General features: G+C 38.0%; 1 protein-coding gene across 2 annotated transcripts in view; it reads left to right on the top strand.

Annotated features, from left to right (window-relative positions):
• The window catches only part of CELF2 (CUGBP Elav-like family member 2), a 557258-nt gene that overhangs the window by 236146 nt on the left and 299888 nt on the right, over positions 1–21224 (top strand). For both annotated transcript variants that reach the window (XM_027679569.1, XM_027679566.1), the window contains one exon: positions 12106–12141. Coding sequence is in view for 1 of the 2 variants with exons in the window: in XM_027679566.1 (XP_027535367.1) it covers positions 12106–12141 (36 nt within the window). In the remaining variant the exon portion in view is untranslated. The remainder of the gene's footprint in view (positions 1–12105; positions 12142–21224) is intronic.

Below are 21224 nucleotides of genomic sequence, written 5' to 3'. Positions count from 1 at the left end.
TTTAAGAAAAAAAAAAAGAGCAGGGAAAAAAAGTTTTATTACAACTGTGCTTTTTAAAGAACAAGTGGAGAAATAAAAGCAGTAATTGTTCTTAATTATAGCTAACTGTAATTGCACACAACCGCAATATGCAGCACATCAGCAGCAGATTAAGAGATCCTGGCATATGTGTAGTGTACAGAGCAACTCTGAGCAGAGGTGTAGTTTTATGAATACAGTTACGTAAAATTAAAGTCTCCTACTTCAGATTCCATCCGTGTTGATTTTATTTTACTTTTATGGCTATTATGGCATGATGATTGTCAGCTGGAAATTGCTGCTGCAATGATTTCTCTGCGTACAAACCAGTCAAAAACCTTCAAAAGGAAAACTTGTTTCTTTTACACCAGTGATGTGGTGTGACCAGGGGAGATTTTCTCGAATGCCCTTGTGTATCTACTGATGCAGATGGATGGCTAGCAGGATATTTTTCTGAAGCATCTCAGTATAACCAGAGCTGAGCTCCCGAGGATTCTGCAGCGTGGTTGGAAATCTTTGTTAGCAATCTACCTACAAGTTTTTTTAGATTCAAACCCTCAAAAACATAACCCGTGAGTCTTTAGCCGATGTGAAAACGCTGCTTTCAGGAATGTTAATGCCTAAAGGTAGACTCTGATTTCTTCTCTTTGCACCTGATTTACAGCCTCACTCTTTTTCAGCTGTGTGCACGCAGCTCCTGTTTTTGAGTGCAGTTTCGCCTGTAAAACATTGAGCTGTCATTAAAGAGTGAACTAAAGAGGGAGTATAGATGCTTAAAAGAGGCTGCTGAGCTTCAAAAGTACTCAGTGTGTTTCCTACTCCAAAACAGATCATTGCTCAAGGAGCAGGGGTCAATGAGCACCATGTTATCAATGAACGTGTGCATGGTCCTGTGATGGTAATTGCTGCATCTCTTCAGTACTTCAGATGCATTCAGTCTTTGTCTTGATGTACTAGGATCCTCTCCCATGTTCCCAACCTGTGTTAAGCTGTTCCTTTTACCCAAAAATAAATAAAACCCATCTGTCACTGAGTGCCTTCCTTCCCAAACACCTTTTTGCAAAATGTTTCAGTCCTGAGCTAGCAAAAGAGTTAATTTAGCCTAAAACTTTGTGGATCTGAAGGGATCCTTTAAAATACTGACAGAGGATTGATGTTTTGCCCTATTTGCTGGTACAAACTATAGCCCCAGTTGTAAGAAGCTGTGCTTCTAAGTTTGTTTGGCTCTGTAGTTTGTGAAAAGTGTTGATGTCTCCCCCAAAGCAGCAGAGAAAGCTTTCTGAAAGAACTGTGTGCTTTTAAAAAAGGAGGTTCACCAAGATGGACAATGATGCACAAGAAGTGAGTGGCAGATATATTCAAGAGTGAAAAGCAGCACCGAGAAATTGGGCGAAATCACTCACAGCAAAAAGAAAAGGTAAAATGGATGACTGAGCACACAAGCAAACATGCAGAGATGTAGATATAATAGAAGTTAAACTCATTCTTGCAGGTAGCGATAAGAAATCAAAACTTGTTTTACTGCATGGAGAATCTCGTGGTAACTGGCATGTTCTAAATGAATCGTTCACTTCAAATGGCAGCACTGTGGCTAAAATGTGTCTATTACAGGGCTGCAAATAGGCAAATGTGAGCAGTATTTTTTGACAGCAGGCTGTGGTTGTTTTTTAATAAATCTCTGTTAAGTAGAAAAGGAATAAAAGCTGACACCCACATAACAATCCACTTTGGCTACTGTTTTCTCGCTCCAAGTATAGATGGATGCACTGACCCAGATCAGAAATTCTTGAAGGATAATTCTGGTTAGTAGAAGCCAACCTGGAATTAGATGTGTATACATTTGTGTATGTGTTCCCAGAAAAGCTAATGATACGATTGCAAATGCTGAACATGTTCCCCACTCCTCTTTGTTAATACAGTGTTGCTTATGCTCTGCAATAAACTATTATTTCTGTGCTATTTCTGTAATTACATTTAATAATCGTCTCTCACAGTCCAATAGTATCAAATGTAGGAGTCTTTTCAACAAACTATGATAAATAGCTCCTTGCAGAACTGTTGTACTTGTGGAAGCTTTATGGCTCTCTTTGTAAGATTTGTCATTTTCTTAATGCAGCTTCAAAAAGCTTCTGAGCTTTGTTATGGACTGTCACTGTATTTTTCCCTTCCCCCTCTGCCTTGGAGTGTAGCTGGGTAAATGAAGCTTAATGTGCCATTTCCAAGCACTGTGACACTCCTCCAGGGCTGGTTACATTTACCATTGCTAAAGTATAAATAAGTGAGTTTTAATGAGCAGGAATGGTTGCTAATAGCCGATTCAGGTACTTAGTAGTCCATGTTATTTAACTGTGGTAGAATTACAGAACATAAATGGTCTGATGATTAATAGATGAACCTGCTACATATTGCAGCCTAATAGTTTTTGCCATTAAAGAACTATCTTAACATCTTTTGGTTTGGATGTGGCTGGGGAGAAAAGGACTTGCTTGTAGATTTATATCACTGGTAACTTACGCTTTAAAACGCTTTATATCGTAATTTGACAACACCATCTATATATTGTTCAGTAACATTTATGAACTCGTTAGAGAACAATGGTACTTGTGTACTTCAATTTCCTGAGGTGGTCAGCTCAGCAGATTTATTCTCTCTGTTTAGGGTTGTCAAAAATAAACTCAACCTATCCTTTTAAGGTCAGAAATAAGACAGTGAGTTAGATCTTAATCTCTTTTCTTCTCCTGTCCCATTAATTTTGAGCAGTGGTAGAAGGACCAATAAGCACAAAACTTGACTGTGTTTTTTTAAACATTTCTGATTTGTGGGAGGACAGGTGGTAAGAGGAAAAAAAAAGAGGCAAGAAAATAACAGATGAACAAGAAATGAGCAAAAATGAAGAAATAATAGCATCCAACATCTGTTGCAGTTTGTGCTGAGATACTCCAGAAGATACCGCAGTAGTTATGGAAATATGAGGACTGTTTTGAACTGCAGCTAATGGGACACAGACTGCTGGCTGGCAGGCTTGTTCACAGAGTCCTTTCTGCATTTTTCCTATTCCATCCCGTGTTTCAACCTGGTATCGTTGTATTTTAGATTACAAGGAGGAGATGCCAGGACAGAAAGGAACTAAGCAGTGAATTTATACTTGACTACCAGCTAGAGAAAGGAAGTAACTGTTTCAGCAGGTGGATGAAAAGACAATATGGACAGATGTCTGAAGGAAATGTTGGCAACACTGGTGTTCCAGGTAGAGACAAGCTGTTTTCATCAGTTCCTGTATCTATCTGATGCTAAAGAAAAGCAGACTTTTCCAAAGTCATGGAATGCTTCCCCTGAGGCTGGGTTAAAGAAGCAGCAGCATTTATCAGGGCGAGTTTGTTTTCATAGTTGGCAGTGCAGGCAGAGCAGTTTGCATCTGTCCGTGGTACAGCATGTGTCCATGTCCAGCATCCCTCCTACTGTGTGGCACTTCAGTAAGAGTTGATCTTGTGGGATTTCTCGTATTTGCTCCTTCTGATTGGAAAAATACAGCAGGCTGCACCGCTCTGAAAACTGAAAGTGGGAAGACCCCGCCCAAAGCCTGGACATCTGTGGGATTTTCAGGGGGGGTTGTTTGTTTGTTTTGTTGTTTTTGTTTTATTTGGGGGAGGGTTTGGTTTGGTTTGGTTTGGATTTTGTGTGGTTTTGGGTTGGGTTGGGTTTTTGTGAATTGAGCAAACAAGACCATTCCCTTCCTAACTTACCTTAGTTCTTCTAAGGTACCTATACCTTAGTATCACAGTTTGTTCTAGAAGTCCCTCTGCTTCCCAAACTTCAGAGATCCCCAGATGCACATCTCAGCCCAGTCTGCATTGGATAAGAAAATGAGTAACTATTTGAATACATAACAGCTGAAGTATCCAAGTTGTTCTGTTTCACTAAAGTATTTAGAGATCAGGATGAGATGCCATTTCCAAGCTTGGCATTTCTTGGCAGAGAATCAAGAGTTACTTCTCTGAAATAAGTTTAAATAAAGTCTCCAAATTTTTTGAGTGGCTTCAAGTCTGTGTATATTAGTGAAAACATCTGACAGCAGGGAACACCAAAGTTTTGAACTGTTAGCATTGCAAAATTTGAGGGGGAATATGGGTGTGAAGAGTGAGGTATGGGCATTCAATAGAAAAAAGTTGTTGGGGTGGCTTGTTTTTTTGGCATTCATCACTGAAGACATCAACATTTTACCCAACCAGCAGCTGCTACATCATGAAAGACACTTGTGTAAATGACACATACAATTGCGCCTCTCACCCTACACAAAGACTACAAATTCTTGCATTACAAAAGATACCTACTGCAGCCCTGTGCAACATCCCAGAAAATAAGGAAATCATCTGGGACATCGCCATCTATAGTACTTGAATAATTTCTTTGTCTTCCTTCATATACCTTATGCAACCTTGTGATTGTATGACTTCTTGAGGTTGCTCAGCCTAGAGAAGAGAAAGCTCTGGGCAGGCCTTCTAGCACCATCTAGTACAAAAGGGGATCTACAGGAAAGATGAGGAGGGACCCTTCATTGGAGACTGTAGTGACAGGAGAAGACAAAATGGCTTTAAACTAAAGAGGATAGATTTAGCTTAGATATTAGGAAGAAATTCTTTCCTGTGAGGGTGGTGATGCCCTAGCACAGGTTGCCCAGAGAAGTTGTGGATGCCCGATCTCTGGAAGTGTTCAAGGCCATGTTGGATAGGGCTTTGAGCAACCTGGTCTAGTGGAAGATATCCCTGCCCATGGCATGATCTTTAAGGTCCTTTCCAACAAAAAACATTTTATGACTCCATAATTCTACTGAATTAGCACATAACCCAGAATTCTCCTTTTGTTCTATATTTGTTTGACCTGAAATTACTGTTGAGACTTTGGGTGTGATTCCCCTCCTTTCATTTGTACAGTGAGAAGTCATGGTATAATCACTGCACCAATGGCAGTGGTACCATGAGCTCCAGGTCAGTCAAATGCCAAATGTGTAAGATTTTCTGCTCTGGGAGGTTGCAGTAGGTTCAATGAGCATATGGGGAGGAACATCTGCTCTGTTTTGGATGATCTTTCTTCTCATTTTGGAGAGAGACAGAGGGTATTTTCCTCCTACTGAGCTCATACAGCTCCCTAAGACAGTTGCCTGTGCATCACTTCTTTCTCTCCCTGTGCTAACAGGGTGATGGTGTAGGAGTTGGTCCTATGGTGGATTCTCCCCCATGTTCTTTCCGCTGCTTCCTGTGTCCCAGAGAGCCAAATTTGGTACCCATGGTGCTTTCTTCCTTCATTTCCAAGCCATCAGTTTTCAAAATGAAGCACTTCCCTGAGAAAACACATGGCAACAGCATTTCCTGTGCTGCAAGAGACACGTCTGCAAATCCATGAAGGCAGGGTCTGACCTTGGACCAAAGCACCAGAGTGGGATCTTTCTTCATTTCTTCTCCATGCCCTGGCATTTCTCCCTGATGACCCTGCCTGAATTGCATCCCATCCGTGCCCCCATTACCACTGTCTGAAATGGACACTGCTGTGTTTCTTCTACCTATTAATTTTTATCTTGCTCTTTAATACCAGAGCAGAAGATATATGAGAGAGAAGTTTTCATCTGATGTCCTTGGTGGGTAGTTAAGACAAGAGGCCAAGATCTTAGCTGGGAGTTGTAGTTAAATTGCAAGGAGGAAGGATTTGGCCTGAATTATGCTTTAATTTGTAAGCTGGCTTTTATTTAAGTTGTAAGTTATAATATTGCTGTCTTCAAAGATGTTGGAGTGAAAGTTAAATAAAAATTTAATTTTTTATAAAATATATAAAGTAGTCACAATGATGAGGGCAGGTTCAATTTGGGGTATTATTTGCATACAGGATGATGTACTTTGCATTCAGGATACACTAGACTTGAATGGTTTAGGTGGCAGGTGATTATCACTGAATACATAGAGATTTCTTTCCTTTCACCTAAGGAGGAATAAAAAAATTTAAAAGTAGCAAATTTAGAATAGTGAAAAATGCAGCTCTTAAAAATAATCGTGGGAGAAAACAACAAGCATGTTTGCTCATGTCCTTTATCTCAGTCAGCTAATCTTGCAGAATGTCAGCTTGCATAGAAATAGATTTTTACATATGAACTTGTTACATCACTTCCTAAAAAAAGAGTATTTAGCTTATACTTAAATAGCACATTCAGAGACTGTTTATGCAGTATTTCTGCCGTAAATGTGTGATCCTTGTTAGGTAGCTAAGCTCAGTGTGAGGCTTTAAAATGGCATTGTATTTATTTGCTGCTTACTGTGTGAAAGATAAAATACAGAAGTATCAGTTTGAAATCTTGATAGTTTTTAATAGTTTCACTTTTTTTGAAAGATGAACTTGTTTTTGACCGTTTTGATCTCTAGTTGTCATAGGGACCAATTCTACCAAAAAATTATGCTAAAAGCATGTGATACAGAGGAAACAAAGCCTTCTCTGAAATCCACTAAATTAGTCATAGCAAAACTGAATTCAAAATCTAAACCCCGTATTTTATCCAAACGTAGCTTGTTTATGTTCTGTGCTCTAACAAAGCTGAGAAAATATCCAATTTAAGACCAGTGAAATATCTTGTGTCTCACAATGGTACTTCAATACACACTATTAATTCTTCCAAGTCAACTCAGACGTAGTCCCCCATGTGATTTTTAGGAAGAGCAGAAACAACAATGTGTCTTTGAAGGTGCCATTTTTCACCTCAAATGTGAAATCAATGTCCTGACCATTTGTGGTCATTAAAAATCCCACAACACCCTTCTGCATTGACTCCCAAGTCTTGGTGAAACTCCAAGAAAGTAATTATATTCCTCCTGATACAACCTTGCTTTTAAAGCTAATTTAAAGTTCCTCTTCAGCTGTTCTCCCCGGCTTTAAGTGGAAAATCCTTCTTGTCCCTTTGTAAACTTTTCTTTAGTTCTGCTTTATACTGACAATTAGTGGCCATCTTTTGCCATGCTGCTGATGCACGTCTGTGCAGGAGCAGCGAGCGTGTCTGCAAGCATGAACCCTACAATTAAAAAAGCTGTTTGTTCATGGTCTGGTTAAAAGCCACTGAAATTTATGGGATGTATCCCTTTGAGTTGATGGTCACAGGAGCCATCATCACTCTAGCTGAGGGGTGTTGTTCAACAGTTAGTTTTGGACCCCTCTCTACCCTGGTTTTTTTGTTTAGCTGAGTCAGCGGTGCAGTGTCTCCCTGTAGGCAGAGCCAGGAAAAAGTGGCTAAAAGCATCAGGTGAGTTGTTTTTCCTGGCAAGTCAGATTTGCACTGGGGCAAAACCACGAACAATTTCATGGTTAGGCAATATATTAAAATATTCAAGGTAGAACTTCCTACATGATTGTAGTTTGTTACACACACACCTTATCAGCACATTTGACATATCCAGCTATGCCCACACTGGATATTCCTGGAAAAAAAAAAAAACAAACATAACTTTTCAAGTGATCCTCCCAAATACCTCATTTCTTTTCAGCCTGTACTTATTTCTGTTTACAAATATATCCCTTCCAGTAAGATTAATGATTGTGTCAGTTTTGAGACCATGTTTAGTAAAGGGTTGAACATTTCACCCAAACCAGAAATACCAGCTTAACCTTTGGGGTTTTTTTTTGTACTTCATGGAAATTGAGCACAAGTAATAGAACTAACTGCTGCTACACATCCCAGGGAATCAAAGGGGTCATGTTCTCCTGCCCTCGAAAAGACAGGACCTTCTAACCCTCCTGGTTAAATATCAGCTGCTGACTTTGGGTTGGACACTTTTCTTCCCAAAATTGAAGACTCCTATATTCTGCATCTTGAGGCTTTTCTGCTTGCTATCATGCTGCATTCTTAATAGCACACTATACAGATCCCTTCTCCAGCCTTGCCCTTATCCTCATGTGCCTTGTGTGCCGTAGGCGGGCTTTATCCTCTCCCCAAAGTGTGAGATAGAAAAAGGAAGAACGGTGACACGATTGCAGGAATGTGTTGCTGCCTTTCTTTTTGCATCTTCCCCAGCACCCTGACAGATTGCTTAGCTAGAATCCATATGCTTTCCTTTTCAGAAAAAAACTCGTGCTCAGTGGAGACCTACAGCTTCGAAATCATTAAGGGTCATGATACTGCAGAAGAAAAACTGGTTTCTGTGCATAGTCTTGACTTGTATGGTTTGAACTTGGTACTTGCTAAGGTTCCTGGCATACATCTAGCTGAGTTTATATAAGATGACCTCAGCTGCCCTTTAGAACCTTCCCTGTCTCCTGTGCCTCAGTTTACATCTCTGCAAAAGAACAGCATAGAATCTTAAACCGAGCAAAAATCATCACAATGCCCTTCCATGAGCACGGAGACCTTCCACTAGACCAAGTTAGTCCAAGCCCCATCCAACCTGACCTTGAACACTTCCGGGGATGGGGCAGCCATAACTTCTCTTGGCAAACTGTGCAAAATATTGCACAGTTAAACCTCAGAGTTGTGTTGTGCCACATCCTGCATGTAGGTGGGTAACAGCAGCTGCCAGTCAGCCTCTGAGAGCAGAGCACCATATGATTTCTCAGTGAACAAAACATTTAATACAAACACAACACTTTCCAGATATTATGAAGAGTTTTCCTGAACAACTCTCTTCAAACAGAACTATTAGGCAGTGAAGTCTGTTTGCTGATCTTTATGCAGATCTTCCCACTTCCACTTCACTATAAGGTTTTGACTAAAATATTTATACTTTTCTGCTTTGGTATACATCCTACTCCAATCCTACGGGAAGGATTTCTCAGCCTGAAGAGAGAAATGACAAAATGTGTGTGTGGTGCTTGGTTCACCTACACTGGCTTTCTGGGCTTTGATAATATCTATACAGTCCTCACTTGAGGGTGCAGAGCCTCTTCGGTATGTCAAAGCTCTTCGCAGGTCTCATGAGCAACTTGTAAGCCAGCATTTTGCTTCTTTGAAAGACCTCATGTGACAGTGTAGCATCTTGGGGTGTAGACCTCCTGCCCAGCACCCTCCTGGTTCCAACAGCACCTTCATCTTCCATATGTACCATTTCTGCCCCCCCAGATCCATCCTTTGTAGCTGAACACAAAATGCTTGGAAATTGCAAATGACCTTCCTGGAAGTGCTGCGGCTGCTCTTCTGTAATGTCACCCTCCATGTAGCAGCTTTTCCAGGGTCTATAGCCTTGTCCTCTTCTGACCTTAGCCTTGTTGTGCATTAGCTTATCCCATTTGCATTGGCACTGATTTCAGTGGAATTCGGAGCAGTTCTGATGAAGCATTCAAGTTTCCATCCTCACCCTTTTTCAAGGTCATCTTTTAATATCATAGACAGGATGTGAAAATATGTGATCTTATATTCATCCTCCTTTTGAGTATTATCCTTCTTTTGCTTTTATCCAAGTGGGTTTTTTTCCCTGTAGATACAGTAAATTATGAGTTATATTTATTGTGTGTGTCATTGGGGAGTACTAGGGGCCTAGCTTCGGTTTCTTGAAGTACTACAGAATGAGTATCCATTATCTTTAAATAAACTTTAAGGGTTTTCTTGATGAGTAATTTGCTCCATAAGATTTTCTTTTTTAAACTCCGATGAAATATATTTATAGAGCAGTGTTTCAATTCCTAATATTTATAGGACACTTACAGTGGACATTGACCATCTTCAGCAGTCCACATGCCATTTATTTCCAGTGGCATTGCAGGGGTAGTTGTGTTTGTTTTCTAAGAAAATATTTTTAGTTTTATCATCTAAAGGGAGTTTTAATTTGTTTTTATGGTATAAGTGTTTACTGAGTTGATGAGAAGCAGTGAAATCTTTGAATAGTTGGGAATTAATCAGACTTCTCCTCTTTTACTTCTAAGTTTGAGTTTTTTGAGTTGAATCTATATTTAAAAAATCATTACCTTACATATTTTTTGCTTAAAATTGGAATTTGATCTGACCAAATGTGAAATTGGCAACACAATTAATTACATTAAAAATGTATATGTTAAAGACCTGCAGTGTCTTTGTTTAACATTCTGATCACATTCAGAATTTTTACCACTATATCGACTATTTAATAACTGTTTTCACAACTCTAACATATCTTGTAGGGAGAGTTATTCAACAAAAATGAAAATCTTTAGAAATTTAAATGCACCAATCACTCACTGCTCTGCTCAGAAGCTGGCAGTGTGGTTCCAGTTTAACATCCTCTTTTAGACCTACCTGATTCTGCTCATTGATGCTTCCTGCAGTACCCACCTGTGATTTGCCTGGTTATCTCTTTAAGCTGGATGAGCAACTGCTATTTTATAAAATGTGCTCCCATACCCTAAAGCAATAAGGTTTGGGCTATTCTGCTATTAGAACAGTAATAGGTAGCTAAATGCTATGCAACCCGTTTAGAAAAAGAAACAAAGAAACGCCCAGCCTGACTTTTTAGTCCAGGTTCTTTCCCTCAAAAAAAAAAAAAGGCATTTCAGTGAAAAGAGATGATGTCTGGGATTAGTGGTGGAAGGGGAAAAAATCCTGACTGTTGGAACCATTTAGTGATTCAGTTCTTTGATAGGTTACAAAAAATATTATATTAATTCTTTGAACTGTGTAAGCCATGAGTAGGGCTTGGAAAATAAGGCTCTATGATACCAATGCGCAGGATTTTAATGAAAATAAAATATCTAAAATGTACAGCTGTATCACATAACTCATAGAAACCAAGTCTGTATTGCTCCACTCTAATTTAATTTTCTTATCTCTTTACATTCACTTTCTCTTGCTCCTGGCTCTCACCTTTGATGTCATTTATATCATGGACTTTGTTCATCACAGACACCTACTAAATACGTACCCGTCTGCCTAAGCTGAGGTGGGAACCAGCTCTTCTGAGGTGGCTTAAATATCTGCTGGTCTGTTGCTGAATGGTGCATGAAAAAAAAAGGGTGTGACCATCTTTTTATTTCTTGCTTATTCTTCTTTGCAACCACTGAACACAGCTCTGATCTGTGCCTTTTGAAGCAAAACACTGGGAGGTTTCAGGCAACCTTCTGTGACCAGTAAACTGCATAGTTTGGAGGTAAAGACTCGGTGGAAAATGCAAAACCATGCGTATTTAGAGGGCCCATTTCTTCTTCTCTGACACTGTAATGGAGTCTACAATTGCCAGTGAAACTATTAAGGAAAAAGCCTGGGTGTCACTGTGGGACGCTCAATTAAAAAAAAATTATAATAAAAAAATTTAATTTAAAAAATTTAATTTAAAAAATTAGACCCTCGTAGCTGCTCATATAGTCCATATAGTGCCAAAAAGCACAGGGGATCTAGAAAGATCTCCTGAAGAGGAGCTCTGAGTTATTGTGGTATTTAAGAAAATAACTCTGTAGTTGTCCCATCAAAAAAAGTGGCTTCAGAACATGGTGAAACTCTAGAAGATCCTTCAAAAATATATTTCTTTGGTTTTTTTTCCTTTGAATTCATAAATAAATTAGGCTTGGGTGTTCAAACTGTATATATAAGGTTTATACCCTTGCAACAAAAATGCATAGGCTTCCATACTAAGAGATCATTAGATCCATAGTTTGGGAAATTTTTAAGGCAAGTCACATATTTGGAAAATAACTATAGTTTAAACCCACCATAAGAAGATTTAACATTAACATGGTATTTTTTTCAGTGCATAACATGATTGTAGAACTATCTAATGTCTTGCTTTTGCTGCAGCACTTGTATAAAAAAGGGAACATTTTCCACGGGAAAATTGGCCCAGTGCTGCGTTTTGGCTATGTAAGATCATGCAGTGCTGGCATTTGAAATAGTGATAATTTTATGCCTAAAAAAATGAGTAATTGTACCACGGAGAACTTCATTCTGATGAAATCCTTAGATCACACTCCGTCATCTGTTTTCCTCACATTCTTTTGTATACGATCATGGGGACATCGCATCTGCAAGCGACACGTTTGCATACGAAGCTGTGTACGTGTGTTTGCACTCCTATAAAATACAAGCAGTATAAAGGCTTCTTTAAAATTTTATAGCTATTTAAAACACAAGCTAATCTTTTCCCACTTTGTTTCTTTCAGAGAGACTGCCACAGAGTTATCTGGAACATTACCAAGGTAAGCAAGTTGCTCTGAACTGCGTCTGTGTGTCAGTGTCTGGAAGGTGCTGAAAGAAGCACGACCTTTTGAGCCAGAACATGATCCTTTTCCTAAGGAAAACTGCTGGGATACTGAGAGCTGGGGCTGCATGCCACAGACACTGAAATACTGGCACAGCCAAACCCACGCAGTTAAAGCAACATGTTGAAGTGGCTTTGAGTCTCAGCACAGTTGTGCTCCTGATGAGAAAAATCCCAGCTGTGGCTTCCTTCCAGTTGTGCAATTATACCCATTGCAGGTGGTTTGGCTTTTGCTTTACATTTCACCTGAGGGATGAGGGGAGGGAAACCTGGAGGTAGGAGGAAGAAACACTGTGATCTTAAGACATTTTCATTTGGAAAGCAGCTTAGACCAGATTCTTCTGTGCTGAGAAAGCTTTTCATAAAATAATAGAACTAGACAAGACTTCCAGGCTGTGAGAGAAGTTTCTGAAGAGAGACCTGCCTACATATTGTCAGAGGGTGCAATAAAATGCTGTAATCATACAGAAAGGTGGAGAGAAGGGAAACACAAAAATCTGATATGGTAACCTGTCACTTAGGAGAGATGCCTGAGATTTAAAAAAAGGTGTTCTCAGTCCACTTGTACCTTCTGTCACCAGTTTTGCTCTCTGAGGTGCAGGGGGTTTTAGTGGGGTCATGGTTTTGGGGGGTTTTGTTACCTTCTGATTAAAAGCAGTGTTGTGGTTCATACAATATATAATGTAAAAGGAATATTTCAACAAGAAAGTCAGTTTTCTTTAAACATGGTAATACATATAAGTTATTTCTGGTTCTAAGGCAGTGAAAAAATACCTACCTTTCTTTAGGATGTGTGTGGTATATACTAGTTGAGTCGATTATATCGATAAGCTGTAAAAATGTATATTTTCACTATATGTGATGTTTTTTCCACTCTGTAAACAATTTGTTCTGTTAGTACAAACTTGTGTGATATATGTAATTAGTTTATTTAATAGATAAATTTGTTTTTATGGCTGTCACTTGATATCCACAGTTGTTCAAGGAAATATGCTGGTGAAATTTTGCCAAGTGTTTGAAGTGCTGACTAGTGATCAGGCCTACCTGACACAAAAGATTTTATTTATCTTTCTTGCAAAATAATTGCAATTCTTCATACTTACCAAAAAAAAAAAAAAGAGATTTAACAGAGTAGCCATGTCCTTGATTAGGAATGTCAACATCAATGCTTAGCTGTATCTTTTACAGATTTTAGTGCTAAAATATTACCAGTTTGACTGCATGCCCCAATTGGGTAGGTATTATAGGACTAATATACTGGAAACATGAAGTTCTTATACTGCAGAAATAAATTCCATTTCAAATTAAAGTTAAAATGAGATACGTAAGTGCTTGAATAAACATCCTGTTTTGTACTTGCCATTAATGATTGTCTAAATGTGCTTTTTGAATTATTACCACAAGGCTTTAATTTCAACTGTAGCAAGATGTCACAAGTAAAAATCAGATTATACCAGCAATGTGCACAAGGGACTGTAATTGTGTTATAAATATTAAACCAAATGATCTTGTCATGATTTAAAACAAATGTTTCCAGCTGGGTGCAGGTTGGCTTGTCCTCCAGCCTTCAGGATTCACCTGTTCCTGCGTCTCTCTAAACAAGCAGTTCTTTGGGGTTTTTAATCTTATGGTGTGATGTACTAATCTAATATTTTTTGTTCTTTCAAACTTAAAGAGAATCACTTTGCTATTATTAATTCATAACAGTGAAATAGTCTAATTTCCCCACCAACACCACATCTTCTTCCACCTTCACCCTGAATCTATGTTACAGCACAGAAAATTCTAGGTGTTGCACCTTGATGAAATTAATAACCACTTTCCCATCATCACTGTGCTTGTTGTATTTTGTGCAATGGGGCAGAGCAAGCCCCCTGTAACTCTAGAAATCCTAAGATAAACAAGATGCCTTTTCTTGGAGCAGTAATGACTCATGGATATATTTGTACCCAGGATTGCTCAAATCTTTTTCAAGCATTTGTAAACCTGGTGAAAGGGGGTTTTCAACTGCAAATGACGTAAGTGTGAACAGATGTGTCTGTACTTGGAATATTTTGTCTGGCTGTCAGGAAAGTTTAGGCACTGGTGGCATGAATTTTTTTTGTTTTCATTAGAAAAATAAAAAAAAAAGAAAATTCTCAAAAACTCCTTCTGAATTTTTCATAGATTAATTAAAGAAGAGGAGTTAGGTACTTGCTCTTTAAAGTCCTGTAATTAGTCAGAACTTACAGAAAAGAATATTGTGAATATTTTTTCATTTTCTATAGTAACCAAGAAAAGTCACATGTGTGCATTTTTTAAAAAAAAGTGACTTGGTCATTGGTGACTTTTTAATATAGTAATTTTCCATTAAATGCTGCTGATGGTTCTTTACTGATTATATTTAAGAGGAAGAAGAGATTACACTACTTCTCCACTGAAATATGTGTAACATTGATAGACAAAAGTAGAAAAATGTGAGTTGGTGGACATCATTTAGAAGGAAAGCTAATAGATTAACTCTGCTTGTAGAAAGATATAAAAATATTCAGCGCAATTATATTGTGTCAGTTCTAATTTACCAGTTATTCCTGACGATTTGGGGAAGCTCAGGCTAGAGAAAGAATTGAAAATTCAAACTTAAAATGTGATAAAGAAGCTTTACAATTTTTATATTAAATGACATTATTATAGCTATGAATGTATATTGTTTTTTCGAAGAAAGGCTTTCTGTGCGCAACAGCACATCAAAGAACAGATCTTCAGAAGGAAAACTTTATAATAATATTAAGTTGTTCATAGCATGACCTATTTAGAGTACTCAGATACTTCTTGTTGTAGACTACATAATTAAATTTTAAATGGAACATGATAAAGAAATTATACTGGTGATCTCTGGAGATTTGAATACCCTATTTGGATCTTTACAAGAGTGTAGCGAAGGCATACTTTTAAAATTTAATAAAGGTCTGGCCTATTTTTTTTCCCTTTTAGATGTTCTATAGCTGCTATTGCAGTTCTATTTCAAACTGTGTTTGTTCTCAACATCTCATAGATGGTACCTGCAATAACAGAGCAGACTAAAAGTATAAGAAGAAATACAATTTAACTTGAAAAAATTCACCATTTAAACATAATACAGAACAATTAATGAATGAAGATAAGCTTCTGAAATCTCGTGGAACATAAGCTTGTAACCACCCTTTCACAGACCATCATGTGAGCTCAGCAGTGAGGGGAGCAGTGAATGAGAACACTGGAGTGCTGGAGCACAGTGGGAAAGCCCTGTGGGCATGAGGGAGATGATGTTTGGAGCTTAAAGGAGAAAATACTCAGCTTCAATATCAAAGGGATGATTTCAGTCTCTAGCCACTTCTGTTTGTTTCTGTGAAAGTTACTTTATATTTAAAGAAGAACAAATATTTTAAATATAGACTAACCACATGGATTATTTATTTGCTTAATACTAGGTTAGTACTAACAGAAGGAAAATCTGGGCTACTTTTCCACTTTTATGTACTGGCTCAATTTTACATTTCACTCGAGGGGGGAGCAAAGTTTAAACAGTCACTTCCTCCTCTAAGCTGTTGGGGGAAAAAAAAAAGGCAAATAATTTGCATATATATTTTTCATGGACAAATTTGTAGAAATATCCCTGCAGCCCCTGCTTAAATCTTAAGCATAACTCAGGGAAACTTGTATTTTGTGGTGAGGACCATCTTAAAATTGTCTTCTAGTATTTTTTTTAGATGTACAAGAGGAAATCTGCAAAGGATACATCGATGTGAAAGCAAACGTGTTAAAAATGAAAATGTCTTTGCCTTGTCCTAGAATTTTAGTAATCTACAAACTTTATGTATTTTAAACCTGTGGTCTGGAGTAGGGTACAAACTATAACTCTCTTGAGATGGGATTTTATTCTCCACCATTCCATAAATTTCTTTAGCAACGTCTAAGTTCCATTTACTGTAGAGACTTCTGTTCTTGGGTGTCTACAGCATTTTGAAAATAGAATTTAAGTACTGAAGTCACTTTAGTACTTTTGAAAAGCGTTAACCTGCAACTTCACCGTTATTGAAATCTAATGCAACTAAGCTTTTATCTGAAGGGAAAAGAAGAATTGACAACCCACCATATGACAAGCAAAATGAAATCTCTTGATCACTAACTGTCAGCAGTCTTTCTAATACCATTGTGTTAGGGAATGATATGTCTTCCAAGAAGCTCAGTACACAAGGCTTTGAATCATTTCTGTCTTGACAGCCTAACACAAGTAACTACTTGTAAGTGCTTGGATGAATTATAAAATCTATGTGGCTCTGTAGAGTGAGTTAATAAAACATCTATGAGCATTTTAATTACTAAAAAGCAGAAAGGAATTTTTCCTGACAGTAACAGGGGCATGGACTAAAGACCAACTTGACATCTCAATTGCTGTCTTCACTGGGTTTGCATGGACAGTGGGAGCTGGGGTTAGCTTCTGTGTTTGCTCTTTTGTTTCCTCCCAGGTGAGATCTTCTGCCAAGCAATTTCTCTCCCCCTGAGAACACCAGGTCATAGCTTTCACCCCTCATGTTTCTTATAATGTGGATGTCCTCCCATGTCACCAGTGCTGCTTTGCCAGTCATGTCAGGCTTGAACACCCATCTGCCTACACCATATGAATGTCTCTGCCAAACTATGACAGAATTTTCCATACCTTCATATGATATTTACTGAAGCTTTATTCTCCCTTAAATAAAGCAGGGATTTGGCATAGACCATTTGTGACCCTCTCTTCTAACACAGAAGTTTTGCTTTCCACCTTCAAATAAATCCCTTCTCAAAACTCACTCTTGTTTAGAGGCACATAAATAATTGGTCAAGAAAACATTACTCATCCTGGATGGCAGGCAGTGCTAGCTGATAACATTAAAATATCTTGAATGTCAAACTATATGCAGCTATCCAGAGCTAGTCTTTGGAAATGATATCATCTTCTATCTTTTATTAAACCACATCATTAAAAAGAAAAGAAAAAGATTCCAGCCCTCGATATTTAAATGTTCTCAAGTCAACTGTCTTAAAGAGCAGATTTTCCATAATTTGGATGCCTGCTATTTTCTAAAGAAAGTCATTATTTTGAAATGAGACTTGAATTTAACTAATCACTCCCTTAAAATAAAAGAGTAACAAAATCTGATGTTTGACCTTTTACTATGCCTCAGATGCTGATTTCTAAATACTGTTTTCTTTCATCTAACTTTTGAGCTGCTTTCCTGCACTGCAAACAGGACTGCCTATTACCCATTGTATCTGCTGCAGAGGAATGACCTGATGGTGTTTGGTCTTTCTGAGGCACTGTAATATAAATTACAATCATTATTTGGGATGGTAACAAGTTTGATGTTGTTGTAAGTGAATCTGGGTTTTTTTGAGGAAATAATACACAGGGTATCTCTTCACTATTCTGATCTTTATTTTTCCTGAGTAAAGCTTCAATATCCTTTAAATGTGACATGGATTTATTCTTTTGAGTAGCTGTTGGCATTTCTTTTTTTGTTTGTTTGTTTGTTTTTGTTTTACAGGCATTTTGAAATATGTTTTTTACAGCTAATGTTAATCTTAAAACACAGTTATGTGCAATCTGATCCCTTTCTAAAGAGATATTTTTAAAATCTTAAGAGGAGCCTAAGGAGCACAGAGGTGATTATCCATATGTGCTTACTGATGACTTGCATCCAAAAATTACTAAGATACCAGTGGCACTATTCACATTGCCTACATTGCCTAAATTTAGCTATCACAAAAGTCCTCTGTGGAAAGAACCAGGGGAGAAATGAAGAGAAATAGGTACCTCATCTCAGGGCAGGGTGAACAACCTTGGGAATTGTTTTTTCTTTCTCCATTGCCTGAAAATGGAGCCTGGGGCAATAGCATAGACTAGACATTTCACCTGATGAGCGCTTTAATTTAAGGTGAGCAGCCCGACTTTTATAGGTGTTAAAGTGCCAAGTGATGTAAGCTAATGCCTGCTGGAGTTTTAAGGACATTGGCATGCTTAACCTCAAAAAAACTTTCAATATTTGGTACTTAAGTCCTAAATATAGATCCTGGGAAGGAGGGGGGAAAGTCGGACAGAAATGATTGTTGGAATTGATAACGGCTCTGACCCAGAATGCAGCAACTCTTCTCACAGAGCAGAGTCCTCAGAAATCGTGGCTTGAAATCCTGAAATAGTTCCTAATTATACATAGCCTTTGAATCTTAACATAAGCGTAAGTGATTTTACTCAGTCCTGGTTTTGGAATCCACAACCATTTTTCCCCATCACTTGTTAGCAGCTCTCACAAACGTTAATGAATCTGACAGCAGACCTTTATCTTAAAAGTCTGGTAGAGCTTTTGTTTTTATTCCCTATTGTGAAACTCTAAAACTAGAGACATATTCCCTTCCTCTTTTATTTTTTTTACTCTTTTTTCTGTTATTCACCTTAACCAGACTTCCAAGCATCGTTTTAACTCATTCTACAAAGCATTGCTAAACGTGCCCGATGAGGATAACGTGCAGTAGAAATGAAAGGACTCAGATCTCTTCATTTCCATTCCTGAAGGTTAATTCCAAGATCGTGATTATTTTTATTTATACAGTGCCTAAAGAGTACTAAATACTTCATGAAACAAATAGGAGACCTCTTGTAAAAAGCACGCATTCCTATAATCTAATTTTAGTCTCAAATCAGACAGTATGAATGCTAAGCAGCAGGGCTTGAAGAAACACGGAAGGTGTATGAGGGCTACACTAATAAGATTGAGCAGTTATTTAGGTTCATTATCTGTTCCACTTAATAGCACTGCAATATCTTGCTGGCTTAAGTTAAATTTACATTGGTCTGTGGAGAACATTTGACTGACACGGGAATGGTATTTCTTGGGTTTGCTCAGAAAATGAGCCTTTGAAAAGCAGTTTGAATGAAGATAGAGAAAGGGACCATTACAGGTGGATTTTAAGACACCATTCCAACATAAGAAACAGCAAAGGAAACCAACTTAAAAAACTAAGCCTTTTTTTCCCTCCTCACTTTATTTTCCAGCTCAGTTGAAATACTTCCGAGCTATTTATTTGTACTAGTTGCAATAGTTTGGAGCATTCCTTTGTATGTATCCTTTGCTAAAGTGTGGTTTTAGCACTTAAGACCACCAGAATAATGTTATTTAGAAAGTCAATGCAAAGGATGAAACCTGTGGGAATAACTTCTGATGAACATATACAATTTGGGGAGGAGGGGGGGAAGAAGTGTACACCCATCATCTTCTGGAGAAGCAAACCAGCAACTGAAGTCAAGGTAAGATTTGTTAATGTGGCAGAGTTGAGAAGCTTTCTCTTAGTATCTTTGCTACAGCATGGACAAGGCAAATATAATACATTATACTATTATATAATATAGAGTATTATATGTTTTATGAATAGTTAAAATTAATTACTCATACACAGAATTTTTATATATCATCCTTGCCATTGGTCCCAGAAAAGCAGTAGTAAGATCCATGGGATAAAGCAATGTCAGGAAACCCACACTGATGCTCCTATAAGAGCAGAGATTCTGGTTTAGTGCTCTCATCAACATTCTCTGCTGTCTGAGCTTTGCTTTTATTTATGAAATCATTGCTATTGTAACATTTACAAAAATTGCAACTATTTGAATGTTTTCAAAAGATTGGCTATGAACTACAATTCTCAGTAAATTATTGAAAGAGCTTTGAAAAAAAAAAAAAAACCTAACACATTCCCTGGTGTTCAATGCTAACACTTTATACTTCATCTACATTATATTAAAAACATTTTTACTGGAGTCCATAAATGTTACACAGTTTTAAAAGGCAATGATCGCAGTGGGACTAGAAACATTACATAAAGCCATACACGAGACCTGCAAAGCAGTAAGTGGTGCCTGTTTTTTATTTTTGGGGGTGCTGACTTGAGATTCCTCCTGTGAGATGATGACAATTTTTCTGTCTACGTCTTGCCATTAGAAGCAGGCAGCACCTCAAGTTTTCTTGTGGTCAGCAGAAGACTCAGAGCCCCAAACTCCCACGTTTGGAGCAGTGTCTCACAGTGGTGCCATAAGTCTCTTCCTAGAGGTGATGTTTTGCCACTTTGGAGCCACTGAGGACCTGCCCCACTTTCTACGGACATTCTCCCAGTATATTTTGCAAGTTGTGCCCTACACAGCACTTCTCCAACAGCAAAGTGCCAGCATGGCGCTTCTCTCCTCTGGGCTATAATGGAAAATATTTTTCATCCAGACCCTTGTAATTTTTAGAGCTTTTGCACCATTTTCCACAGGGGACATTTAAGGCTTAGCAAAGACATGATGCTGTAGAGTGGATGCAAATCATGGCTGTTTGCTGTAATCTAACCTTAATGAATGCCCATAGAGAAAGAAAGAGGGAAAACAAGACTAGGCTTCACCTGATACAGAAAAAAAAGCCCTAAAAACAGTGAACTTTCAGCCCTTTCTGTGTATTTTGTTTCTGAACTTTTAGATGTTAATGTCACAATGGTTCACATGCTTAATTTTGCAGAACAGTCCTGCTGATATCAAAGTGATTGCACAAGTCAGTGCAATTTTAGCATGAGTATTGCTGCTTACTCATTGCTGTGAAATGAATATCCTCTGATTTGATCCCAACTTTGCCACTAAGACTATAGGCAGCTCTACTTGATCATGAAAAAAGATTAAATACATAGCAACTAGGTTTTGGTAGCATCTTCTTGAAGCATGAACAGACAATCATAAAGTGGAAGCTTAAAATAAGAACTTAAATGGTTCCAATTCTATTTAGAGATATGATTGGGGTTGATCAAAAGTGCTGGACAACTGCAGGAGTCACTGAGTTTGGTTCAAAGGACAAGTGTGCCTTTTTGAACCAGGCTATTAATTCAAGCTTTTAAAAGGTGTCTGTGACATTTAAGAAACCTGCTATGCTTGGAGCTCAGGAGCCCATCTTTTAACTAGGTGTTCAAAATTTATTTTCTTTATTAGGATTTTCTGTTAGGGAT

Source organism: Neopelma chrysocephalum, unplaced genomic scaffold (assembly GCF_003984885.1).
Source record: "Neopelma chrysocephalum unplaced genomic scaffold, ASM398488v2 Primary Assembly neopelma1_45, whole genome shotgun sequence".
NCBI classification, from domain to species: domain Eukaryota; kingdom Metazoa; phylum Chordata; class Aves; order Passeriformes; family Pipridae; genus Neopelma; species Neopelma chrysocephalum.
The sequence above is the reverse complement of the archived record's forward strand: the minus strand, read 5'-3'. Positions and strand labels throughout refer to the sequence as shown.